A 20479-nucleotide genomic window follows, 5' to 3' on the forward strand; every position below is an offset into this window, starting at 1 on the left:
TTCCACACTGCTAAATGTTCTTGAATCTGCCCACTATCAGCATGGCTGAGGGGCAGTTTCAGTGGCGCAGGGGTGTAGTATGCTTAACCTCATGCACTGCTGTAGTCGGTGGCATCTCTTCTGGGTTGGCCAGCCATGTAACAGTAAAGGAGAAAAATACCAAACTGGTCACCACCCGGCAGTGCAAATGACTGTCTTCTGTAAGCCAAATACAGTGCTTTTGTCTGAAACATACCAAGTGACTCAATTGTCTCAGTATCCCTCTTGGTTTTTTTGTAGGGTGTTATGAAATTGCTTGCCAATGTGAGTCCAGCCAATGGAGGGCATTTTGAGAATTTCTGACTGCACAGCAGCTCTGAAGGAACTACTACGCGCAGTCAACCATGCCTTCTGAGAACAGACGCTTTATTAAAGTGGACAAAAATTTGTAGTGTCTACGTTCACTGAATGATTAATTAATGGCTAAATAGGCTTGCTTGATCTCTTTTTGTATAGGATAAACCTGTTTTCTTTCTTCCTCTAGATTTTAAAAAAATGGTCAATATAATACCACAATAGATGTTTTTGTCTAGCTACAATGGCAGATACCTTGGCAATCTTGACTGTCATTACAGAAAATGCATTTCCTCACATACCTGCAATTACTCTTTCCGTTCTTTCCCTGTCGTGATTGTGCATACTGAAAACATTGAAATTACTGAATCAGCCTTAACTTTGTTGATCATGCAGACCATGCTTTACTTCTAGCTCTGCAATTCAGTGGTTTCCAACCTTTTGACTTCTTAGGACCCCCACTTTATCATTACTGGGACCCGGGGACCCCCACTGAATCATTATTGGAATCCGGGGACCCCCCACTAAGTCATTACTGAAAGCTAGGGACCTAATCCGTCTATATTATTTACATTTCTAAGCAGTTGTGGACCCTGAGGGAGCTTTGCGGACCCCCAGGGGTCCCCAGACCACAGGTTGGGAACCAATGCTCTACATTGTTAACTATAGCAATGACTGAGCCTTTCATGCTCTGGAGTAACTATTCCTACATGTGGACAAATATAAGAATTGATGTTAAGGATCTTCGGGAGAAGGTCCTTGAAGTCAATGTGAAGAAATAAGACTCAACAGCATAAACTGACTGATCAAATTACAGTGATGGCCTTTTCATCAGGGTATGGAACGTGCCAGCTGTCAGAAGAGGACTCACAAAGTAAAGTTTTCTAAATGCTCCTCATCTGGAGCTATACACATATGCCATTTGCTGTACTCTGCAACTGGGTCATGTTCCTGTTGAAGCAGGTTACCTTTGTATTCATAATATGAATCGTTTACTTGTCTTAACATTCTTCCTCCTCTTAACCTGGCGGCGGCCATGATACTGCCCTCTGTGATGCACTGAAGGAGGCAGTGGCTGAATATGTATTGGATCAGTCCCCAGAACACACAGTGTGGGGTGTGTTATCTGCTGAGATCAGACGGAATTCAGAGGGATAGGAAAGGCCATTACATAATCTTAGGTTAGTCTTTATACCTGCTTTAGCATGCTGCTTCTTCCACCTCATCTGATTACCCCATTTAAGTTTATGTCTATTCTTCATCCTCAAAAACAAGAAGGCTTTGACTTCTGCTTCCTGGTCCTCTTTGCCTTTTGGCTGCAGGAGGGTTCTTCCAGGATCTTGGCTGGAACATCTGAGGTAATTGTGAGTGGAGAAAAATGCAGTATCATAGAAGAACGTGCTAAAGAACGGGTGTGGGAAATTGGCTCTGTATATACTATCTCAAAGTAAGAAATAGTGTGCACAGAGTCCAAGGGTTCCCCTTAGAGGTAAGATAGTGGCAAAATTAAATAATTCTAATGCTCTGTTTTGTGGTACTGTGGTCGAGCAGTAGGCTTATCAGAGGGTAGTGGTAAGCATTTGTTGTACACACACAGGCAATAAATGAGGAACACACACTCAAAGACTTACTCTAGGCCAATAGGTTTTTATATTGAAAAATATATTTTATTAGTTTATTTTAAGAACAACAGGTTCAAGATTTGCAGTAAACACATTAAATGCAAGGTACTTCACTTAGATACTTTAGGAACTTTGAATAAAAGCAATATCATATACAGTCTTTGTAAAAATGGCAATAAGCTATTTTCAAAGTGGACACAGTGCAAAAATCAACAGTTCCTGGGGGAGGTAAGTAAAGGTTAGATTAGGAGGTAAGTAAAACACTTACAAGTCTCAGTCCTGGGGCATAGGCAGCCCACCGTTGGGGGTTCAAGGCAACCCCAAAGTTACCACACCAGCAGCTCAGGACCGGTCAGGTGCTGAGGTCAAAGAGGTGCCCAAAACACATAGGCGCCTATGGAGAACAGGGGTGGTCCGGTTCCAGACTGCCAGCAGGTAAGTGCCTGCGTCCTCGGAAGGCAGACCAGGGGAGTTTTGTAGAGCAATGGGGGGGGGGGTCAAGTAGGCACACAAAACACACCCTCAGCGGCATAGGGGCAGCGGGGTGCAGTGTGCAAAGCAGGCATCGGGTTTTAGGTAGAAAACAATGGAGGGACCCGGGGTCACTCTAGCGGTGCAGGCAGGAACAGGGGGGGCTTCTCGGGACAGCCACCACCTGGGCTAGGCAGAGGGTCGCCCGGGGGGTCACTTCTGCGCTGAGGTTCGGTTCCTTCAGGTCCTGGGGGCTGCGGGTGCAGTGTTGGTTCCAGCCGTCAGGTCCCTTGTTACAGGCAGTCGTGGTCAGGGGGAGCCTCTGGATTCTCTCTGCAGCCGCCGCAGTTGGGGCTCAGGGGTGTCGTCTCTGGTTACTCACAGGCTCGCAGTCACCGGGGAGTCCTCCCTGAGGTGTTTGTTCTCTGAATCTCGAGCCGGGGCATCGAGTGCAGAGTGAGAAGTCTCACGCTTCCGGTGGGAAACATGCAGTCTTTGGAAGTTGCTTCTTTGTTGCAAAGAAGTAGCGGATTTTGAACAGGGCCGCTGTTCACGGGAATTTCTTGGTCCTTTAAGTCCAGGGCAGTCCTCTGAGGCTTCAGAGGTCGCTGGTCCCTGTCGGATGCGTCGCTGGTTGCAGGTTTTCGAAGTTGGAGACAGGCCGGTAGGGCTGGGGCCAAAGCAGCTGTAGTCTTCCTCCTTCTCTGCAGGCTTGTAGGTCAGCAGTGCGTCTTGTTTCTTCAGGTTGCAGGAATCTAGTTTCCTAGGTTCTGGGGTGCCCCTAAATACTGAATTTAGGGGTGTGTTTAGGTCTGGGAGGGCAGTAGCCAATGGCTACTGTCGTTGAGGGTGGCTACACCCTCTTTTTGCCTCCTCCCTGTGGGGAGGGGGGCACATCTCTAATCCTATTGGGGGAATCCTCCAACCTCAAGAGGGAGGATTTCTAAAGGTAGGGGCCACCTCCGCTCAGGACACCTTAGGGGCTGTCCTGACTGGTGGGTGACGACTCCTTGTTTTTCTCATTACCTCCTACAGCCTTGCCGCCAAAAGTGTGGGCAGTGGCCGGAGGAGCGGGCATCTCCAGTAGCTGGGATGCCCTGGGGCGCTGTAACAAAAGGGGTGAGCCTTTGGGGCTCACCACCAGGTGTTACAGTTCCTGCAGGGGGAGGTGAGAAGCACCTCCACCCAGTACAGGCTTTGTTCCTGGCCACAGAGTGACAAAGGCACTCTCCCCATGTGGCCAGCAACATGTCTGGTGTGTGGCAGGCTGGCAGATACTGGTCAGCCTACACTAGAAGTCGGATTGGTATTCAGGGGGCATCTCTAAGATGCCCTCTGGGTGTATGTTACAATAAATTGCACACTGGCATCAGTGTGAATTTATTGTGCTGAGAAGTTTGATACCAAACTTCCCAGATTTCAGTGTAGCCATTATGGAACTGTGGAGTTTGTGTTTGACAAACTCCCAGACTATATACTCCTATGACTACCCTGCACTTACAATGTCTAAGGTTTTGCTTAGACACTGTAGGGGCACTGTGCTCATGCACATATGCCCTCACCTGTGGTATAGTGGACCCTGCCTTAGGGATGTAAGGCCTGCTAGAGAGGTGACTTATCTATGCCACAGGCAGTGTGAGGTTGGCGTGGCACTCTGAGGGGACTGCCATGCCGACTTAGTCTTTTTCTCCCCACTAGCACACACAAGCTGTGAAGCAGTGTGCATGTGCTGAGTGAGGGGTCTCCAGGGTGGCATAAGACATGCTGCAGCCATTAGAGACCTTCCCTTAGAGTGCCAGGGTTGTGCCAATTGTGGAGACAAAGGTACAGTTTAGGGAAAGAACAATGGTGCTGGGGCCTGGTTAGCAGGGTCCCAGCACACTTTCAATCAAAATCATGCCAAGGAGGCATTTCCTTACACACAGGAGGCATTTCCTTACAACAGGTGAGAACACTTCCAAGTCATTTGGATGGGAAACTCTTCAGCAATGTTACCCTCAACAAGACACACAAGAAGATGAGCTCTTTGTCGACAATGCTGTCCTCCACAATGGAGTTTCTCTACACTTCGTTGTCGAGTATGATGCGGTCAATGTAACTGACAAATGTGATTTATGTTGTCTTGATTGTTTCATCATCAATCAATGAAGTTGGTATCGACAACTAAGTGAGTGGTTTCATCGACAACCTAGAACAAGCTGGAGACAGTGGCTTTTCAACACTTCACTATTATCTCTATTGAGTACCCCTAGTGAAAGCCATAGCGGCACTGCATGCAGACAATACGGGCAGAGTGAGATATGGGATGGGCGGGGAGTGAACAGACCCCTTCCTGGTACAAAAGAGTGTTCAGCAATGCTGCGTCCTGGCCCCCACAACCCCCACCCCGGTCCACCACTCGTAGGATTTCTAAATATACTGCTGCCCTAGAATTGCAGACTAACCTGACCCAATATAGTATTGGCCTTAGAGCTGCTAATTCTGATATCGGCACCAGGCCTAGGTCTGCAAAGAGGGCCTTCAGGGGAGTATCCGGCCCTAACCCCAATAAAGATTTAAAAAAGGTGTTTTCTGCTATCTACAGCACACTAATATTAGCGTATCCCCACACCAGAGTGAACAAATTAAATTGGATCTTAAGCTATCACATTAGGGGCAGTAAAGCACCCCATTACAACATAAGTTTCAATGCTGAAGACATTAAAGTAGCTAAAACAAGTTACAATTTAATGAGTGAAGCAGTACCACGAACAGTGAAGCAAACGATAGGCCAAAGCAGAATGATTCGATATCTTTTTGACACAAACACACACCACACCCCTTCCCCAGTCACACACTATTAAGCATAATATGGGAGAATAGTTCATGGTAAATGGAATAGTACTGCCCCCAAAAAAGCTTTCAGAAATCTCTGAATATGGGAATGTCTAGATAGACATTTAAAGATAAGTGGTTCTCTTGTAAAACAAAGTCATGAACCAGTATACCCAAGGTCATGAAGGGACAATCCAAAATGACTTACGAATTCTGGTAGTGTCTTATGTCACACCGCATGCCTTAGAAGATTGGCTTACCTCACTGAGCTGCAAGGACTGGTTGTTGGGGTAGTTTGTTTGGATGGAGGTGTCACTGTTCCTTCATCTTGCTCACTAACTGTGTCAATGATAGAATGATTTTCAGGGGTCGCAGTACCACTGCCTTGAGGAGTGGATTGGCTGTTAACAGATTCTAGACGCGAGCTAATTAAAAAAAAAAAAAAAAAGGAAAAGTGTTATGGAAAATAGAGAAGAAAAAGTGAAACAATGGAATTGTGAAGATGAAAAAGATGACAAAGAGGCTGAAAAATAAGTGTGAAGGGAAAATGTACGACAAAGTAGGAATAGTGAAATTCAGTGTACTTAAGAACAATTTCTCCTCTTAGGCAGCTGATGCACGGGTGCACAAGATATCACACAACTAGTGAAATTAAAGAGTGAAGGGGAACAGATAAGAAAGGAAGAAGGAAACGTAGCAAAATCATTACTAGAGCATATATCCAATTTAATTCTAGTTTTAACAAACAAATTACTTATCTTACCTGACTCTATCAAGCCGTAGATTCCATACCTTAGAATTATCCTGAGAAGCCTGACTAGATCCGTACATTTTTCGTGAGCAGTACCCCTGAAAGCCGGTAGGTGGCGTCGGTCAGCTCCGGGAAGTGTCGCCCGAGCCTGAGGTGACGTGTGCGGTGCCTATATAGAGTGCTACCCCAGCAAACTGATTTCAGTTTCTTTTGCAACTTTCCACTGCAAAAGCACGAAGCCAAGAAGATCATGGTTCATTAAACACCACTCCACTGCAGATCTTTTGCAGTGTCCTCCAAGATCTGGTCCATGACAGAGAGATTGCCCTGACACTGCGCCCAGCAGGCATGTGTCACAAGCAGGAGGCAGAAGGCCATGAGGTTCAGCAGCTTTGAGGCACTCTCACTGAAATCCAGGATAGAGGCTCAAATATCAGTATCATGGTCTGAATATTCTGGATTCGCTTATTCAGGAGAATAAGCCCTAAGCTGCACTGAGTCCAGAACAGCCCAGATATAAAGGGAGCGTCTGAGAAGGGATCAAGTGTGATTTACTTTGGCACCTTGATAGTGAACCCCAGCTGGTTCAAGAGGTCCACCGTAGTCTGGAAGTGAGAGATGACTGCTTGGGGTGAGCCTGCCTTCAACAGCCAGTCAACGATTGGGGAACACCGACATCCCTGGTCTTTGCAGGTAAGCTGTAGCCACCGCCCTCACAGTGGTGAACACTCACAGGGTGATAGTAAGGCCAAAGGGGAGCCCGGTGAACTTAAAGTGCTTGTGACCTATCGTGAACCGCAGGTAGCGTCTGTGGGCAGGCAGAACAGGAATGTGGAAGTAGGTGTAATGCAAGTCCAATGCTACCATCTAGTCTCCCGGCTCCAGGGCAGAAAGGACCTGAGTGAGAGTGAGCATTATGAATTTCTCCTTCCTCAGGAAGAAAAGGAGAGGGCGCAGGTCTAGGACAGGACGAAGGCCTCCATTCGTCTTGGGCATCAGAAAGTAGCGGGAATAGCAAGGATAACTTACTTCTGATGATGACACCCTCTCTATGGCTCCCTTGCCCAGAGAGTGGCCACTTCCCAGGGGAATAAAAAGATGTGGTCACCGTCAGCATGTCACAAGTAGGTGCCGTGAGTGGAGGGATAGACACAAAGGGGAGGGAGTTGCCGCTTCAAACAATTTGAGAACCCAGCGGTCCGATGTTATCGGCCTCCAGTGGTGCAGGTGATGGCATATCCAGTCTTTCACTGGGTGCCCATGATGTTCAGAGGGTAAACTAAAGAGGCTTGGAAGCTGTGGCTGATGGGGATGTGGTGGACTGGCATGTCCTCTCACTACCTGACCTGTCGGTGCCACAATCTCAGCCATGCAGGGGCTGGGAAGCTTGTGTGCCAAGGTGACTGGGCAGGTAGAGATGCAAATGGAAAACGTTGTTGTGACCACAAAAGGGGTCAAAGGCAGACTGGGGTTTTGTTGAGGGGCCTTGGAAAGGCCTAAGGACCTGGCCGTAGCTCTGCTGTCCTTGAAGAGTTCCAGCGCAGAGTCCACCTTGTCTCCCAAGCTATGGGAGCCAAAGGGCATGTCTATGAGAAGCCTGTACATCCCCTGTAAAGTAAGTGGTTCTCAACCAGGTGTGGCGGTCTTACGGCCACTGACGATGAAGCTGCCCTGGCATGTGAGTCAGTCATATCCAGTCCACCTCAAATGGCAAACTTGGTTGCATCCCTCCTATCAGCAATAGCTTGCGAGAGTATGGCACGGGCCTCCTCCGAGGACATAGGCAGCACCTGCACACGTGATTCCAGAGTGAGTAGGAGTAGGAGTAGTGCATCCCAGTGCCCGGCTGGCTGAAGAAAACATTTCCTTGCCTAAGGTGTCTGGCCTCTAGGATTTCCTGTCTGGTGGAGTGGTAGCAAATGTGCCAGGATTTAGTTTGCATGTGAAGGCTTGGACCACCAAGCCCTCTGGGGAGGGGTGTTAGCTGAAGAAGCTGGGGTCCCCAGGGGCGGGGCAAAGGCAGCAGACTATTGTCCTATTTGCAGAAGCCCCTGTGCAGGGCTTCAACCAGGGCTCATAGTACGTCTGTGAGGGCTTCGTTAAAAGGAGAAGCGGTTGAGATGGAGTGTCTACCAGGTGAGGCACCACCATCACAACATTTGTCTTGAGAGCAACAAAGGGTAGCATAAGGTCGAGGACCTTAGCCGCCCTTCTCACCACCATTGCAAATGAGGCTCCATCCTCTGTAGCCATGATAGGAGGAGAGAACAAGCTAGTATGTATGCAGGTGTCCAGTCCACTGGTATCCACCAAATCCTCACACCAGTTGTCCTCACTGCAAGGGCTAGTATTCTTAAGGATCCAGTGGCCCCTAACAATCTTACCCAAGAACTAGCCCATAATAATAGGGCTCAGGCTCTGGCCTGAAAGGAATGGCTCCAGATGGCGCCAGTGTGTGCGTCAGACGATGTTCATCCGGCTCTGTGCCATAATGGGGGATAAGAATAGGGTTAGTTCTGGCGGTGGGCATCGGGGACAATGGCAAATGGACCGTGCCAGTGAAGGTCTGGATGGCTCGACCGGAGTCAGAATCAGTGTATGGATCGATAGGGCCTGACTGGTGCCAAGGTGAATCTGCCAGCGGAAAACCAGTAGAGGCCCCTCCTGGCGCAATGGGGCCTGAAGGTGCATGATGGGTCCCCAAATATGAGGTGCATGGCCTTATAAAACCCATGGAGTTGGGTGCAGGTTGCTTCAACTCCAGGAATCTCATGGAGGAGCGAAGATGGCCCCAACGCAGGCTCAACCTCAGAGCCAGGACTTGAATGTTGACATTCACTAGTCTCATCAGCGGACTTTGATGGATGGGGAGCAGTTGAAGACCTCTTCAACTTCTTGTTCTTATATTTCTTGGGGGACCTACCTAAATGCCCAAACTACTTCAACTGTGACGAAGATTGATGGCTCGTGACCAATCCTGGGCTTCCTCTCGACTGGGATTAAGACAGCCACTGCATCGCACACTGAGTGGTAAGGAGCTTGAGGGACCACTCCCTCAAAGACTTGGAATGCATGGCGTGTCACTCAGCGCAGGTCTTGGCATCGTGGCCATACTCGAGACACCAGAGGCAGATGAGGTGTGGATCCGTCACACACATCTGCCGGTGACAGGCTTCACAAAGCTTAAAACCAGTCTTCCTGGAGGACATGCTGCCACACCATAAAACACTGCTTCAAAAAGTTCAAAAGTCTTAGACAAAAGATAAATAAAGATCAGTCAAAAAGTTAATGCAATTAGCTTTTCTCCAGATCTGTGCAGAGTGTCGATTTAAGAAAAGATCTTACATCAGAGCGTTGGGGTGGTGCATATATGGACACTGCGCATGTCACTTCCAGCGCCAACAAGGCCACGCCGAACCGAACAACAATACCTGCCCGCACATAGGGATACTGCTCACAAAAAATGTCTGGATCTGGTCTGGCACCTGGGGATAATTCAAAGGTAAGGAATCAGCAGCTAGAAGCCTCTAGGGGATATATAAATTCCTTTTAAGGAAACACACAAGATGTCACTGTCTTCCATGTTTTAGGGGTTTTCACCAGCTCTTCTCTGATCCTTACCCACACTGAGAAAGGTTGGAAATTTACTTCTGACGAGGGCAGAGATAAAAAAAATTCCAGGGTTGGGAAAAAAAGTGGTTTAAGGGAAAGTGAACTTGTAAACACTCAATAGATTTTTGCATGAGCAAATCTACACAGGCATATTTGTTCATGCTAAAATGCAGTACACAAATATTTTGTAGGAGTATGATTTCCTGGCCTACTTCTGTAAATTATTCTGAGTTCATGAAAGCTGTAAACCTGCACAAATGCAAGGAAATATACCATGAGTGCACTTTTGTGACTTTCTGTAAGAATTAAGCACCTAATTAGGTCTGGCATTAACCAAGACCTTTAGTTTTTATAAAAATAATATATCTTTCTCTATCTATTGACTGGCTCCCTGTGAGTGATGGCATTCTGCTTTGCTTTTCCACAAGGATCATATCGGCACACACAGTTGTTTTATTCAGTGCCAGGAATGTTCTGTTAATGTGTACTTTTTGGGAACACAAATGGGAACAAAAAATATTTCAGTTTTTGCCAATGTCTGTTATAATGGTGAGAGCCTGGCAGCTCCTACAGCTATAAATCGGTGTACAAAAACCATGTCAGAGCATGAAAATCACTGACAAAACCAAAAGGATAACCACCACTATCAGACCTTTTGGCTTTATTAATGCTTGTTTATATTCATTTGTTTCATAATCCTGCTAAAAATTGTTATCCTGATTTTCCATTATGATTTGTTTTGGGAAAAACTAGCATGTATCAACATATTTTACTAAATGATGCTTCAAAGAAGTAGTACTTACATTTTCACAGTAGTTTATCAAAACGTTTTTTTTCCTAGTTGCCTTTTTTGTGTACAAATTATTTTGAAAGGAAGAATCATCAATCTTGCTTTCAAGAGCCTGCAAATATTTGCAGCTATTCAGAGATCGTTATCAGAGCATTATACGTAGCCTCATATTGTTAAACTTTGTAAATGTGTGTATGCATTTTCATACTGGAACCACTGTCAGTAGTGCAGCCCGAGGCTTACAACATTCCCTTAGAGAACTCACCTTAATAATAAAAGCTTTGCATTGATGACTAATAAGTACAAGTGTGAACAGCATTAACATATGCACACAAGTATTACCTTAAATGCAGACAGTGTCCTTCCCTGATCTAGAATGTACTGTAAACCAGCAAACAAAGGGTTTGTGCTGCAGGGGGTCGAGTCTACTTTTCCTAAGGACAAATAAGACATGAAAACGTGTTGTCCTTGACACCTAACAGTGTGTCGTGGGCATTGGGCTACAGGAATTCCTCATCCCAGTGTCATCCTCTTAAATTGTCACCGAAATAATTCCCTGACCTCCATGTAAGAGCACCCCATTAATTAAGCAACAGAAAAGTCACTTTCACAAATGCCAAGAAGTTAAGGCAGTTAAATATTCTTGAATAATTTACCACATTTTTAAAAAGGATGCTGCACTCTTCACCATCAGTAAATGAGTCCTGCAGAGCTTAAGAGAATATTTTTCAGTAATTATGCTGGGAGCTGGTTTATTGGTCAAATTATCTCTACACTAATACGTTTAAGTATGTTTTAGCAATGCTTAAACAAAGAATAAGGCCTTCTTACCTGGATCTTGAGTGACTGATGGACTGACACATAAGTGGGTTGTATTGAGCCAGTATAGTTATTGTGTCACATTGCTGCCCAATAATCAGCCTGGCCTGTTGCTCTGTTGCATTTCTCAGATTTATCCCATTAAACTGTAAACAGACAAATGTAATAGCTGAATATTTCTAAAATATGCTACAAAAGACAATTTCATACTGGTATTGAAGCTGAAACCATAATTATATGAGAGCACAAAAACTGGGCCACAAAACGTCATATCACCTTAAATGGTACAGGTCAAATAGTAGAAAGGAAAGCATGATCAATGCAACATTAAGAGATGCCCTGGTAGTGAATCACATATGTACAAGGCTATACTTCTAGATGAATCAAAATCTTGCCACACTGAAATAGTTAATACATTTTGAAGCCTATATTAGTTATTTCATACTCCTGTCAAAGTGTTTTCAGAAGTAAACTGCAAAGGGAAGTCACCAACTTGTCAGCCAGGTTATTCCTCATGATACCGAGCTTTTATGTCTTAGATTCGATGGACAAATGTGAATCAACCATTAAATGAAATGCCATTACTCAGTCTTTACTAAATTGTTCTTATTTCACTGGTTTAGTTCAGTAAGACTAAGCTTTTTCAATAATGTAAAGGTGGAGACTAGAGGCAGTGAGAAAGGTGACCTATGACAAACATTACTAACCAGCTGACAAGGGCAGAGCACTTGTCATTTTTTTAAAATCTTAAAATCAACAATGGGAGCTAGTCAAGAAAGAATAGAGTAGAATTAAGTGCCACACTCTAGCACTCTTGCAGCCTGAAAAAAAAAACATAAGGTCAAAGCTTAATTAGATTCAGTTGGTATCACAACAGAATAAAAGATGTACATATTTTCTTTTTTGGGCACTTAGCAATAGTTAAAGTTCTATGAAGTCATGTGTTCATTTAAATGCATCTAAACTAGAGAAACAATTAGAAGCTACAAATCGAAAAAACTTGAAAATCAATATCTAAAGGTACAGTATCAGTTTTAGTGTTGTTGAATTCAGAAAACTGCTAAGCTTACACCAAATATTCAAGATGTGCAAATGGTCCACTTTCAGATTCTCACACTTTGAACATAGATTTTAGGACTCATCCAGACGTTCTTAGAAATTTATTGAGCTTTTGTGATGTTAAGCAATCAAAACTGGAAGCTATAAACCTCCAAGGTCGATAGTTTTAAAGATCTACGAACGACTACAGCATTCAGAATCCAAACCTTTTTCTGCCATTCTGTGGATATAACCTTTAGAAAGCAGCCAATAATTATGACGCACACAACTTGTTGAGTATTTTTAAGTGAGTAATGATGCTTCTGTCAGGTCTAAATAGAGATGGAGCTCCCCAGCCATACCGAAAAAAGGAGAAATGGGCATAGACCAGAGAAACCGCTTAGTGGTCACCTCCAAGAATGAAGTGAGCTTGTTAGTTGACCTAGCTCACAGCCAAGCCACCAGACTTTGAACATCTTTTTGTCAATCTGTACTGGTTTCAATCCATACTAATGGAATGGAAAAGGTTATAAGCATGTAACACTTTGTTTGCAGTTTGTAGTGATGCAGTTTTACAAGCTGTGTGTAGAAGCTGGCTTTTTATGTAGTGGGCCAATGTAAGGGCACATCATGCAAAAAGTCTGGATGACCCCTATTTGGTTTACAGGACATACTTTAATACTCCCAAGTGCTCTATTAGAGGTAGTGTGGTCGAGCAGCTTAAGCTTATCACAGAAGGGTGGTAAGCATTTGCTGAACACACAGTGTAAATTAATGGTACATACTCAGAAATAAATTCAAGACCAATTTTTTAAAAGAACATATTTTTATATATTTTTACACCCCAATATCATCGATATCAGGTAAGTGCTTTCAGAGTTATTAATTTTACAAGAAAGCAGCAAACATTCACAAATAACAGGTTTGAGGCTCGAGCCTTTAAAGCAGCAATGTTATCCTTTGGGAGGAAAGACATATACCGCAAAGGGGTACTTGTAGTCGAAGTTCGGGGTTGCCCTTTGAATCTTAAGTTGTTAGGGGGCGAAGAACCAAAGAACCACCAGCAGTTTCACTTTACCTGCCCTGGCGTGTCTGGGTGCAATAGTAATGGACAGGTTGGAAGCCTCAAACGCTACACCAGTAGAAAGCAATGGGCACCTGTGAATACAGGCTGCTAGGGGGGACTTGGGAACAAGTACAGCAGAACCCACAAGGGTGCCTGGGTAATTAGGACCTTTAGGGTAAGGGGGCCAAGTCGTTAGTCGTAAATCCAGGCTGGAGGTCTCAGATGAAGAGGTCTTTATTTGGCTGTTCACTTGTGTTTGAGGCTCTCTTGGTTCTTGGGTTGAACTGCAGAAGGAAGATAACAGTAGCAGGGCCACTCTTGGTGTGGCCTAGTCGGTTCTGAAGTACCTTGCTGTGCAGGTCAGATTTGGCAGGGGTTGTGTCTGGACTGGAAGCTCAACAAGCTTTGGTTGTTTCAAGAGCTCCAGTACTGCGGGTACTGGTGCTGGGGAGGGGTGAGCCCTGGAGGTTCTAGTATCTCAAAACTCAGTGGAGAGACAGGGCTGACTCCTAGAGCCATATAAACCCCATACTGGCATGATGCCGCCTCGATGTAAGCAAAACAATGTACTGAACAGATGTGGTCGGCACTTGCAGATGCAGGGGGTTGGCTCCTCCACCCCAAGGGAGATGTTAGACGGCTACCGAAGTACTCGACAGTCCTCCAAGGCTTAGGGAGAATGCACAGTTGTAGGAAACTGCCACAATTAGCATGGTTACCCCCCCCCCAACACACACACACCTTTTGCCTAGTGTGGATGCCAACTTTGATTGAAAGTGGGATGGGACCCTGCTAACCAGGCCCCAGCCCCGGTGTTCTTTCCCTAAAACTGTACCTTTGTTTCCACAACTGGCACAACCCCTGCACCCAGTTAAGTCCCTTATAAAGGGTATCCATGGTACCAAGGGCCCTGTGGCCAGGGAAGGTCTCTAAGGGCTGTAGAATGTATTATGCCACCTTAAGGGGACGCCTCACCAAGCACATACACACTGCGTTGCAGCTTCTGTGTGCGCGGGGTGAGAGGAAAAAGAAAGTCGACATCACTGCCTGTGACATAGGGAAGTCACCCCTCTAGCAGGCCTTACAGCCCTAAGGCAGGGTATACTATACCACAGGTGAGGACATAGCTGCATGAGTAATATGCCCTTACAGTGTCTAAGTCCATTTTTAGAAATTGTAAGTGCAGTGTAGCCATATTGAGTATATGGTCTGGGACTTTGTCATTTCGAACTCCACAGATCCATAATGGCGTCACTGAATACTGGGAAGTTTGGTATCAAACTTCTCAGCACAATAAACCCACACTGCCAGTGTGGGATTTACTGCAAAATGTACACAGAGGGCACCTTAGAGATGCTCCCTGTATGTTTGCCAAACTGCTAGTGTAGGACTGACCGGTCTGTGCCAGCCTTCCACTGTCAGACAAGTTTCTGATCTCATGGGGCGAGTGCCTTTGAGCACTGGGTGGTCAGAAACAAAGCCTGTAATGGGTGGAGGTGCTTCACACCTCCCCCTGCAGGAACTGTAACAACTGGTGGTGAGCCTCAAAGGCTCAAGTCTCGGATTACAGTCCCTCAGGACACTCCAGCTAGTGGAGATGCCCGCCCCCCGGACAAAGCCCCGCTTTTAGCATAAAGTCCAGCGAGAAAATTAGGGAAACCAGGGAGGAGTGACAGGGACCAATAGGATTACGTTTGTGCCCCCCCTCCCCAAAGGGAGTGGGCACAAGGAGGGTGTAGCCAGCCTCAGGGACAGTAGCCATTGGCTACAGCCCTCTGACCCATGAAAGTCCCCTAAATCTAGGATTTAAAGGCCTCCCTGAACCCAGCTCACCAGATTCCTGGCGATCTAACAAGAAGAAGAACTGCTAAGCTGAACCCCCAGCAGAGAAGAAAGAAGACGACAATTCATTTGGCCCCAGCCCTTCAGGCCTGACTCCTGCTTCAAAGTACCTGCAAAAGACCAGCGACCTCTGCAGACTCCAGAGGACTGCCCTGCACCCAAAAGGACAAAGAACTCCAAGGACAGCAGCTCCGTCTAAGAAAACCTACAACCAAGAACTCCTACCTCACTCCGGATGCGCAAGTCTTAGCCCCTGTACACCAGAAGCCCACAACGCGTGTCCAGGTGGTCCACCCAGCAAGAGAGGGTCCACAGGCAATTGCGAGCAAGTGTCCACCCCCTGGTGGACCTCTCCACCCCTCCAGAGGGAAACCAGAGGACATACCTGACTGAAAAGCTCCGGGCGAAGATATCAGACACGTAGACACACTGCACACCGCAGCCCCAGGCCTTGGAGAATCCGACCCCCGGTGCTTCAATGTTCAGCAGACGGCCTTCCTCCCTGTCTGACTGGTGGTGTGACCGAGACACCCAGCTGTACCTCGCCTGCAGCCTCTGAGTGACCCCTGGGGCCTCCTCATAGACCAGCACTGAAAACCCAATGTCCTGTTTCAACCCGGCCACCCCTGTGCCACTGAGGATGTGTGTTTGCTGACTACTTGTGGCCCCTTCAGTGCTCTTCTTATCCCCCCTGATCTGCCCTCCGAGCCGCGGGTACTTACTTGCCGGTAGGCCCGATTTCAAGTACCCCCGTCTCCATAGGAGCCCACGTTACGTTTGCTCAATTTTGACCTCTACAGCCGACCGGCCCCATGCTGCTGGTGGTGGGTGTAAGGGGCTAACTTGAACCCCAACCGGTGGACTTCCTAAAACCCGGAGACTGAAACTGCAAGTGTTGTACTTATCTGCAAAACGATCTAACATTTCTTCCCCCCAGGAACTGTTTCTGAAAATTGTACAAACTGTCCATTTTAAAAACAAATTATTGCCAATATGTCAAAACCTGTATTACGGTACTTACCTATTTCAAACAAAGTACTGTTGATTGTCAGATAGAAAAATATGTGGAGCTCCACATATTTTTCTGATAGTCTTTTCACTGGTTAAGGTTTCTTTTCCAGTACACATATTTGGCAACAGTATGTTTATGTGTTTAGAGCACCCACATTATAATTTCTTACTATAAAAGCCAAATTAAGCTTTTTGTTGCCTCGTTTATATTAAAGTACTGTTGATACCTGTGTGAAATACGAACTTTTAAGGTTCTTACCTGCAACTTGAATCTTGTGGATCTAAAAATACATTAAGAAAATGTGTTTTTGCTATATAAAAAAACATCGACCTGGAGTTAAGTCATTGAGTCTGTGCTTCTTCTATTGTCTGAGTGTACAACAAATGCTGTGCACTACCCTCTGTAGGCAAAGTACCATCTTTCTTGGCATGTTACCCCCAATTCCTGCCTGTTAATCAGTGTGTTTTGCCTGTCTCACTGGGGTCCTGGCTAGCAGGATCCCAGTGCTCATAGTTTGTGGCCTATATGTGTGTTGTCAGTATGCTTAACTGTGTCACTTAAGTTCTGCTAACCAGAACTCCAGTGCTTATGCTCTATCTACTTACCAAATGTGTCACTATAGTTTAGTGACTCCATATTCCAATTCTGATTGGCGCACTGGATCCCCCCTTATAAGTCGTTAGTATAAGGAACCCAGGGCACTGGGGTTCCAGGAGATCCTATGGGCTGCATCATTTCTTTTGCCACCCATAAGGAGTTCAGACAAACCTTTCTTCAGGACTGCCACCGCATCCTGAGTGAAATAGTGCCCTCACTAGTTCACAACCATTTTCACTGCACTTAAGTAACGTATAAGTCACCTATATGTCTAACCTTCATTTACTGAAGGCTAGGTGCAAAGGTATTGTGTGTGAGGTCACCCTTGCACTGGCAAAGGGGCCACCACGTTGTCCAAGGCCAATTTCCCGGACTTCGTGAGTGCTGGGACACCATTATACGCGTGCACTACATATATGTCACTACATATATGTAGCTTTACAATGGTAACTCCGAATATGGCCATGTGAGGTGTCTAAGATCATGGAATTGTGCCCCCCCATTCCAAATCTGGTATTGGGGCGCCAATCGCATGCACCCTGGGGGCTCCACCATGGACCCCCAGTACTGCCAAGCCAGCTCTCTGAGGTTTACACTGCAGCCCCAGCTGCTGCCACCTAACAGACAGGTTTCTGCCCTCCTGGGGACTGAGCAGCTCAATCCCAGGAAGGCAGAGCAATTTATTTCCTTTGGGAGGTGGGTGTTGCACCCTCTCCCTTTGGAAATAGGAGTAACAGGCTTGGGAAGGGTAGCCTTGCAGAGCCTCTGAAAATGCTTTTAAGGGCACAGATGGTGCCCTCCTTGCATAAACCAGTCTACACCGGTTAAGGGACCCTCAGTCCCTGCTCTGGTGCAAAACTGGACAAAGGAAAGGGGAGTGACCACTCCCCTGCCCATCACCACCCCAGGGGTGGTGCCCAGAGCTCCTCCAGAGTGCCCCTGGCGTTAGCCATCTTGGATCCCAAGGTGTGGGGACCCTCTGGAGACCTGAGTGGCCAGTGCCAGCATGTGACGTCGGAGACCCCTCCTAATAGGTGCATAACTAGGTAGGTAGCCAATCCCCCTCTCAGGGCTATTTAGGGTCTCTCCTCTAGGTGTTTCCTCAGAGGCGGTGTGCAAGATTCCTCTAGGACGCCTCTGCATTCTCTGCTTCAGTTTCTGACCGTCAGATCAACCGCAAACTGCTCCAGAAACCGCTGTGACTGCAACAAAGTATCCAGGATGACTCCTGTGACCTGCAACTTCAGCTCCAGCCTGCTTTTGCAACAGTTTCCAAGGTGTGAGCGCTCAAAGGACTACCTGTCTTCAACCTGCACCAGAAGAACCAAAGGAATCTCTTGTGGAGTGATGAGTCACTGCCCTGCTTCTGTAGGCACCCTTCTGCTACGACGACCGGTACTCTGGGACTCTTCTCCTGACGACGAGTGTGCTCCCTGAAACACAGGTGGTGGACCGAAGTGACCCAGACTGTCCAAAGGTCCAGCTGTACAAATTTGGTGGAGGTAAGAGCTTGCCTTCCCGTGCTGTGACAGTACCCCTGTGCTACGTGTCTTCTCCAGCTCCTTGGGCTTCTCTGCACTTCTTCCAAGAATCCTTCGTGTATAGCGTAGCCCAGGTCCCCAGCACTCCATCCTGCAACGCACAGCTTCCTGAGTTGCTCTCCGGCGGCGTGGGACCTTCCAGTGTAGTGGTGCGATGACTGCACTTTGCATATTCTTTGTTCCCATGTTCTGGGACTCCCGGGGGTGCTGCCTGGTCTTCTCAGGGCTCTCTGAAGTGCTGAGAGCCCCCCTGTCTCCTCAGTCCGAGTTGAGACCCCCAGGTCCCTCCTGGGTCCAGGCAGCTCCTTTTTGACGCAAACTGCGTACTTGCTTGAACGAAGGCTTGTTGGCGGAATCCAGTGACGCAAACAACCTGCATCCAACAACTCGACTTTGGACATCACCTGCGCCAAGCAGGAACCCGCAGCCATCTTCTTTGGTGCTCTTCTGTACTTTTCTTCTAACCGGAGAACCCACTTTTGCACCACCTTCTAGGCTGACAGGGACTCCTGTCCTTCCTGAACTCTTCGACTTCTGGACTTGGTCTCCTCTCTCCACAGGTCTTCAGATCCAGGAATCCATCGTTTGTTGCTTGGAGTCTTGCTTTGTTCTTGCAAAATCTCTTATCACAACTTGTAGCGTGTCCTGAGGAAACTTGCAGTACTTTACTCCTGCTTTCCTGGGCTCTGGGTTGGGGTACTTTACTTACCTCTGGTGTTTTCCTATACTCCCAGTGCCCCTCTACACACTACACTTGCCTAGGGGGGAATTAGTTATTTGCATTCCACTATTTTAGTATATAGTTTTTGTTGCCCCTAGGCCCATTGCAATCGATTGTATTTTCTACTGTTTTCACTATTCTATGACTGTTTACTTACCTGATTTTGGTTACTTGTGTATATGTATTGTGTATAATACTTAACTCCAGAAGAAGTATTGCCTCTAAGATATTTTTTGGCCTTGTGTCACTAAAATAAAGTACCTTTATTTTTGGTAACACTGAGTATTGTATTTTATGGTGTATAAGTACTGTGTAACTATAGTGGTATTGCAGGAGCTGCAGGTCTACTAGTTCAGCCTAAGCTGCTCAGCTACAGCTACTTCTAGACAGCCTAAGCTGCTAGAACACTGCCTACATTTCACTAAGGGATAACGTGCCCTGGTATAAGGTGTAAGTACCTTAGGTACCCACTACAAACCAGGCCAGCCTCCTACACCCTCTGATAAGCTTAACTGCTCGACCACGCTACCACAAAAGAGCGTATTAGTATTATCTACTTTAGCCTCTGTTAAGCCTCGGGGGGAACCCCTGGACTCTGTGCACACTATATCTCACTTTCATATGGTATATACAGAGCCAGCTTCCTACAACAGCTTTTGGACGAGGCAGGTCGGTGCAACTGTCAAGGTGCCAGCAGCAGTTCAGGGTTTAGCCCCAAGTTCGGTGTAAGTCCTCAGCTATCACACGGACTGCTCTTCTTTGTCCTCCTTCTGTTCCCAGGTAGTCTAATCTGTCGATCTGGTGTCAAAGGGTCCCTCAAAAACTCAAGTTTGGGGTGTTAAAGGAAGTGTACCGTACTAGCCAAAGGGCTACTTAACCTTGAGGTGACTACACCCCTATATGAACACTTCCTGTGAGGAGTGAGCATATTCTTGACCCAAGATTCCTAGCTTCACCAAAACCAAGATGGTGAAACCTTTCTTCGACTGTCCACTTCAGGTGTCAACCCTTAGTGGTATGCTTAGCCTGTGAGACACGCCTTATGAATAGCTAATTTCCTTCCTGCTCTGGTGCCAAATGGGTCTCAGAGCAGGGGGTGGCGTTACTCAGGCCTGGGGGGAAGCCATGGTCGCATTTCAAAGGCGGTAGAGGCTTTGAGCCTCTGACTCTGATATGCAAAATTCACTAGCCATCCTGCTGGAGAAGGTGCGATCCCCCTTCTCCAGGCAGGCATTGTTCATGGCCTCTGAGAGCACAGCTCTCTCCTGCAGGGGGTCAGAAACTTGTATGTGGTGGCAGGCTGGACTGTAACTGTCAATAAGCACACTAAATTACTGGTGGGAATACAAGGTGCACCCTGGGTGCATGCCTTCATAAATTCGATACCGGCATTAGATGGATTTATGAAAACGAGGTGTTTGATACCAAATACCACTTTTTTCAGTGACGC

The 20479-nt window shown here is 46.7% G+C and overlaps 1 protein-coding gene across 4 annotated transcripts in view; it reads right to left on the reverse strand.

Annotated features, from left to right (window-relative positions):
• DLG5 (discs large MAGUK scaffold protein 5) overlaps window positions 1-20479 on the reverse strand; it is a 1179851-nt gene that overhangs the window by 463698 nt on the left and 695674 nt on the right. For all 4 annotated transcript variants that reach the window (XM_069240807.1, XM_069240806.1, XM_069240808.1 and 1 more), the window contains 2 exons: window positions 11225-11358; window positions 5501-5665 (listed from right to left, as the gene is read on the reverse strand). In XM_069240807.1, the coding sequence (XP_069096908.1) occupies window positions 5501-5665; window positions 11225-11358 (299 nt within the window). The remainder of the gene's footprint in view (window positions 1-5500; window positions 5666-11224; window positions 11359-20479) is intronic.

Source organism: Pleurodeles waltl, chromosome 6, assembly GCF_031143425.1.
Source record: "Pleurodeles waltl isolate 20211129_DDA chromosome 6, aPleWal1.hap1.20221129, whole genome shotgun sequence".
Lineage (NCBI taxonomy): Eukaryota > Metazoa > Chordata > Amphibia > Caudata > Salamandridae > Pleurodeles > Pleurodeles waltl.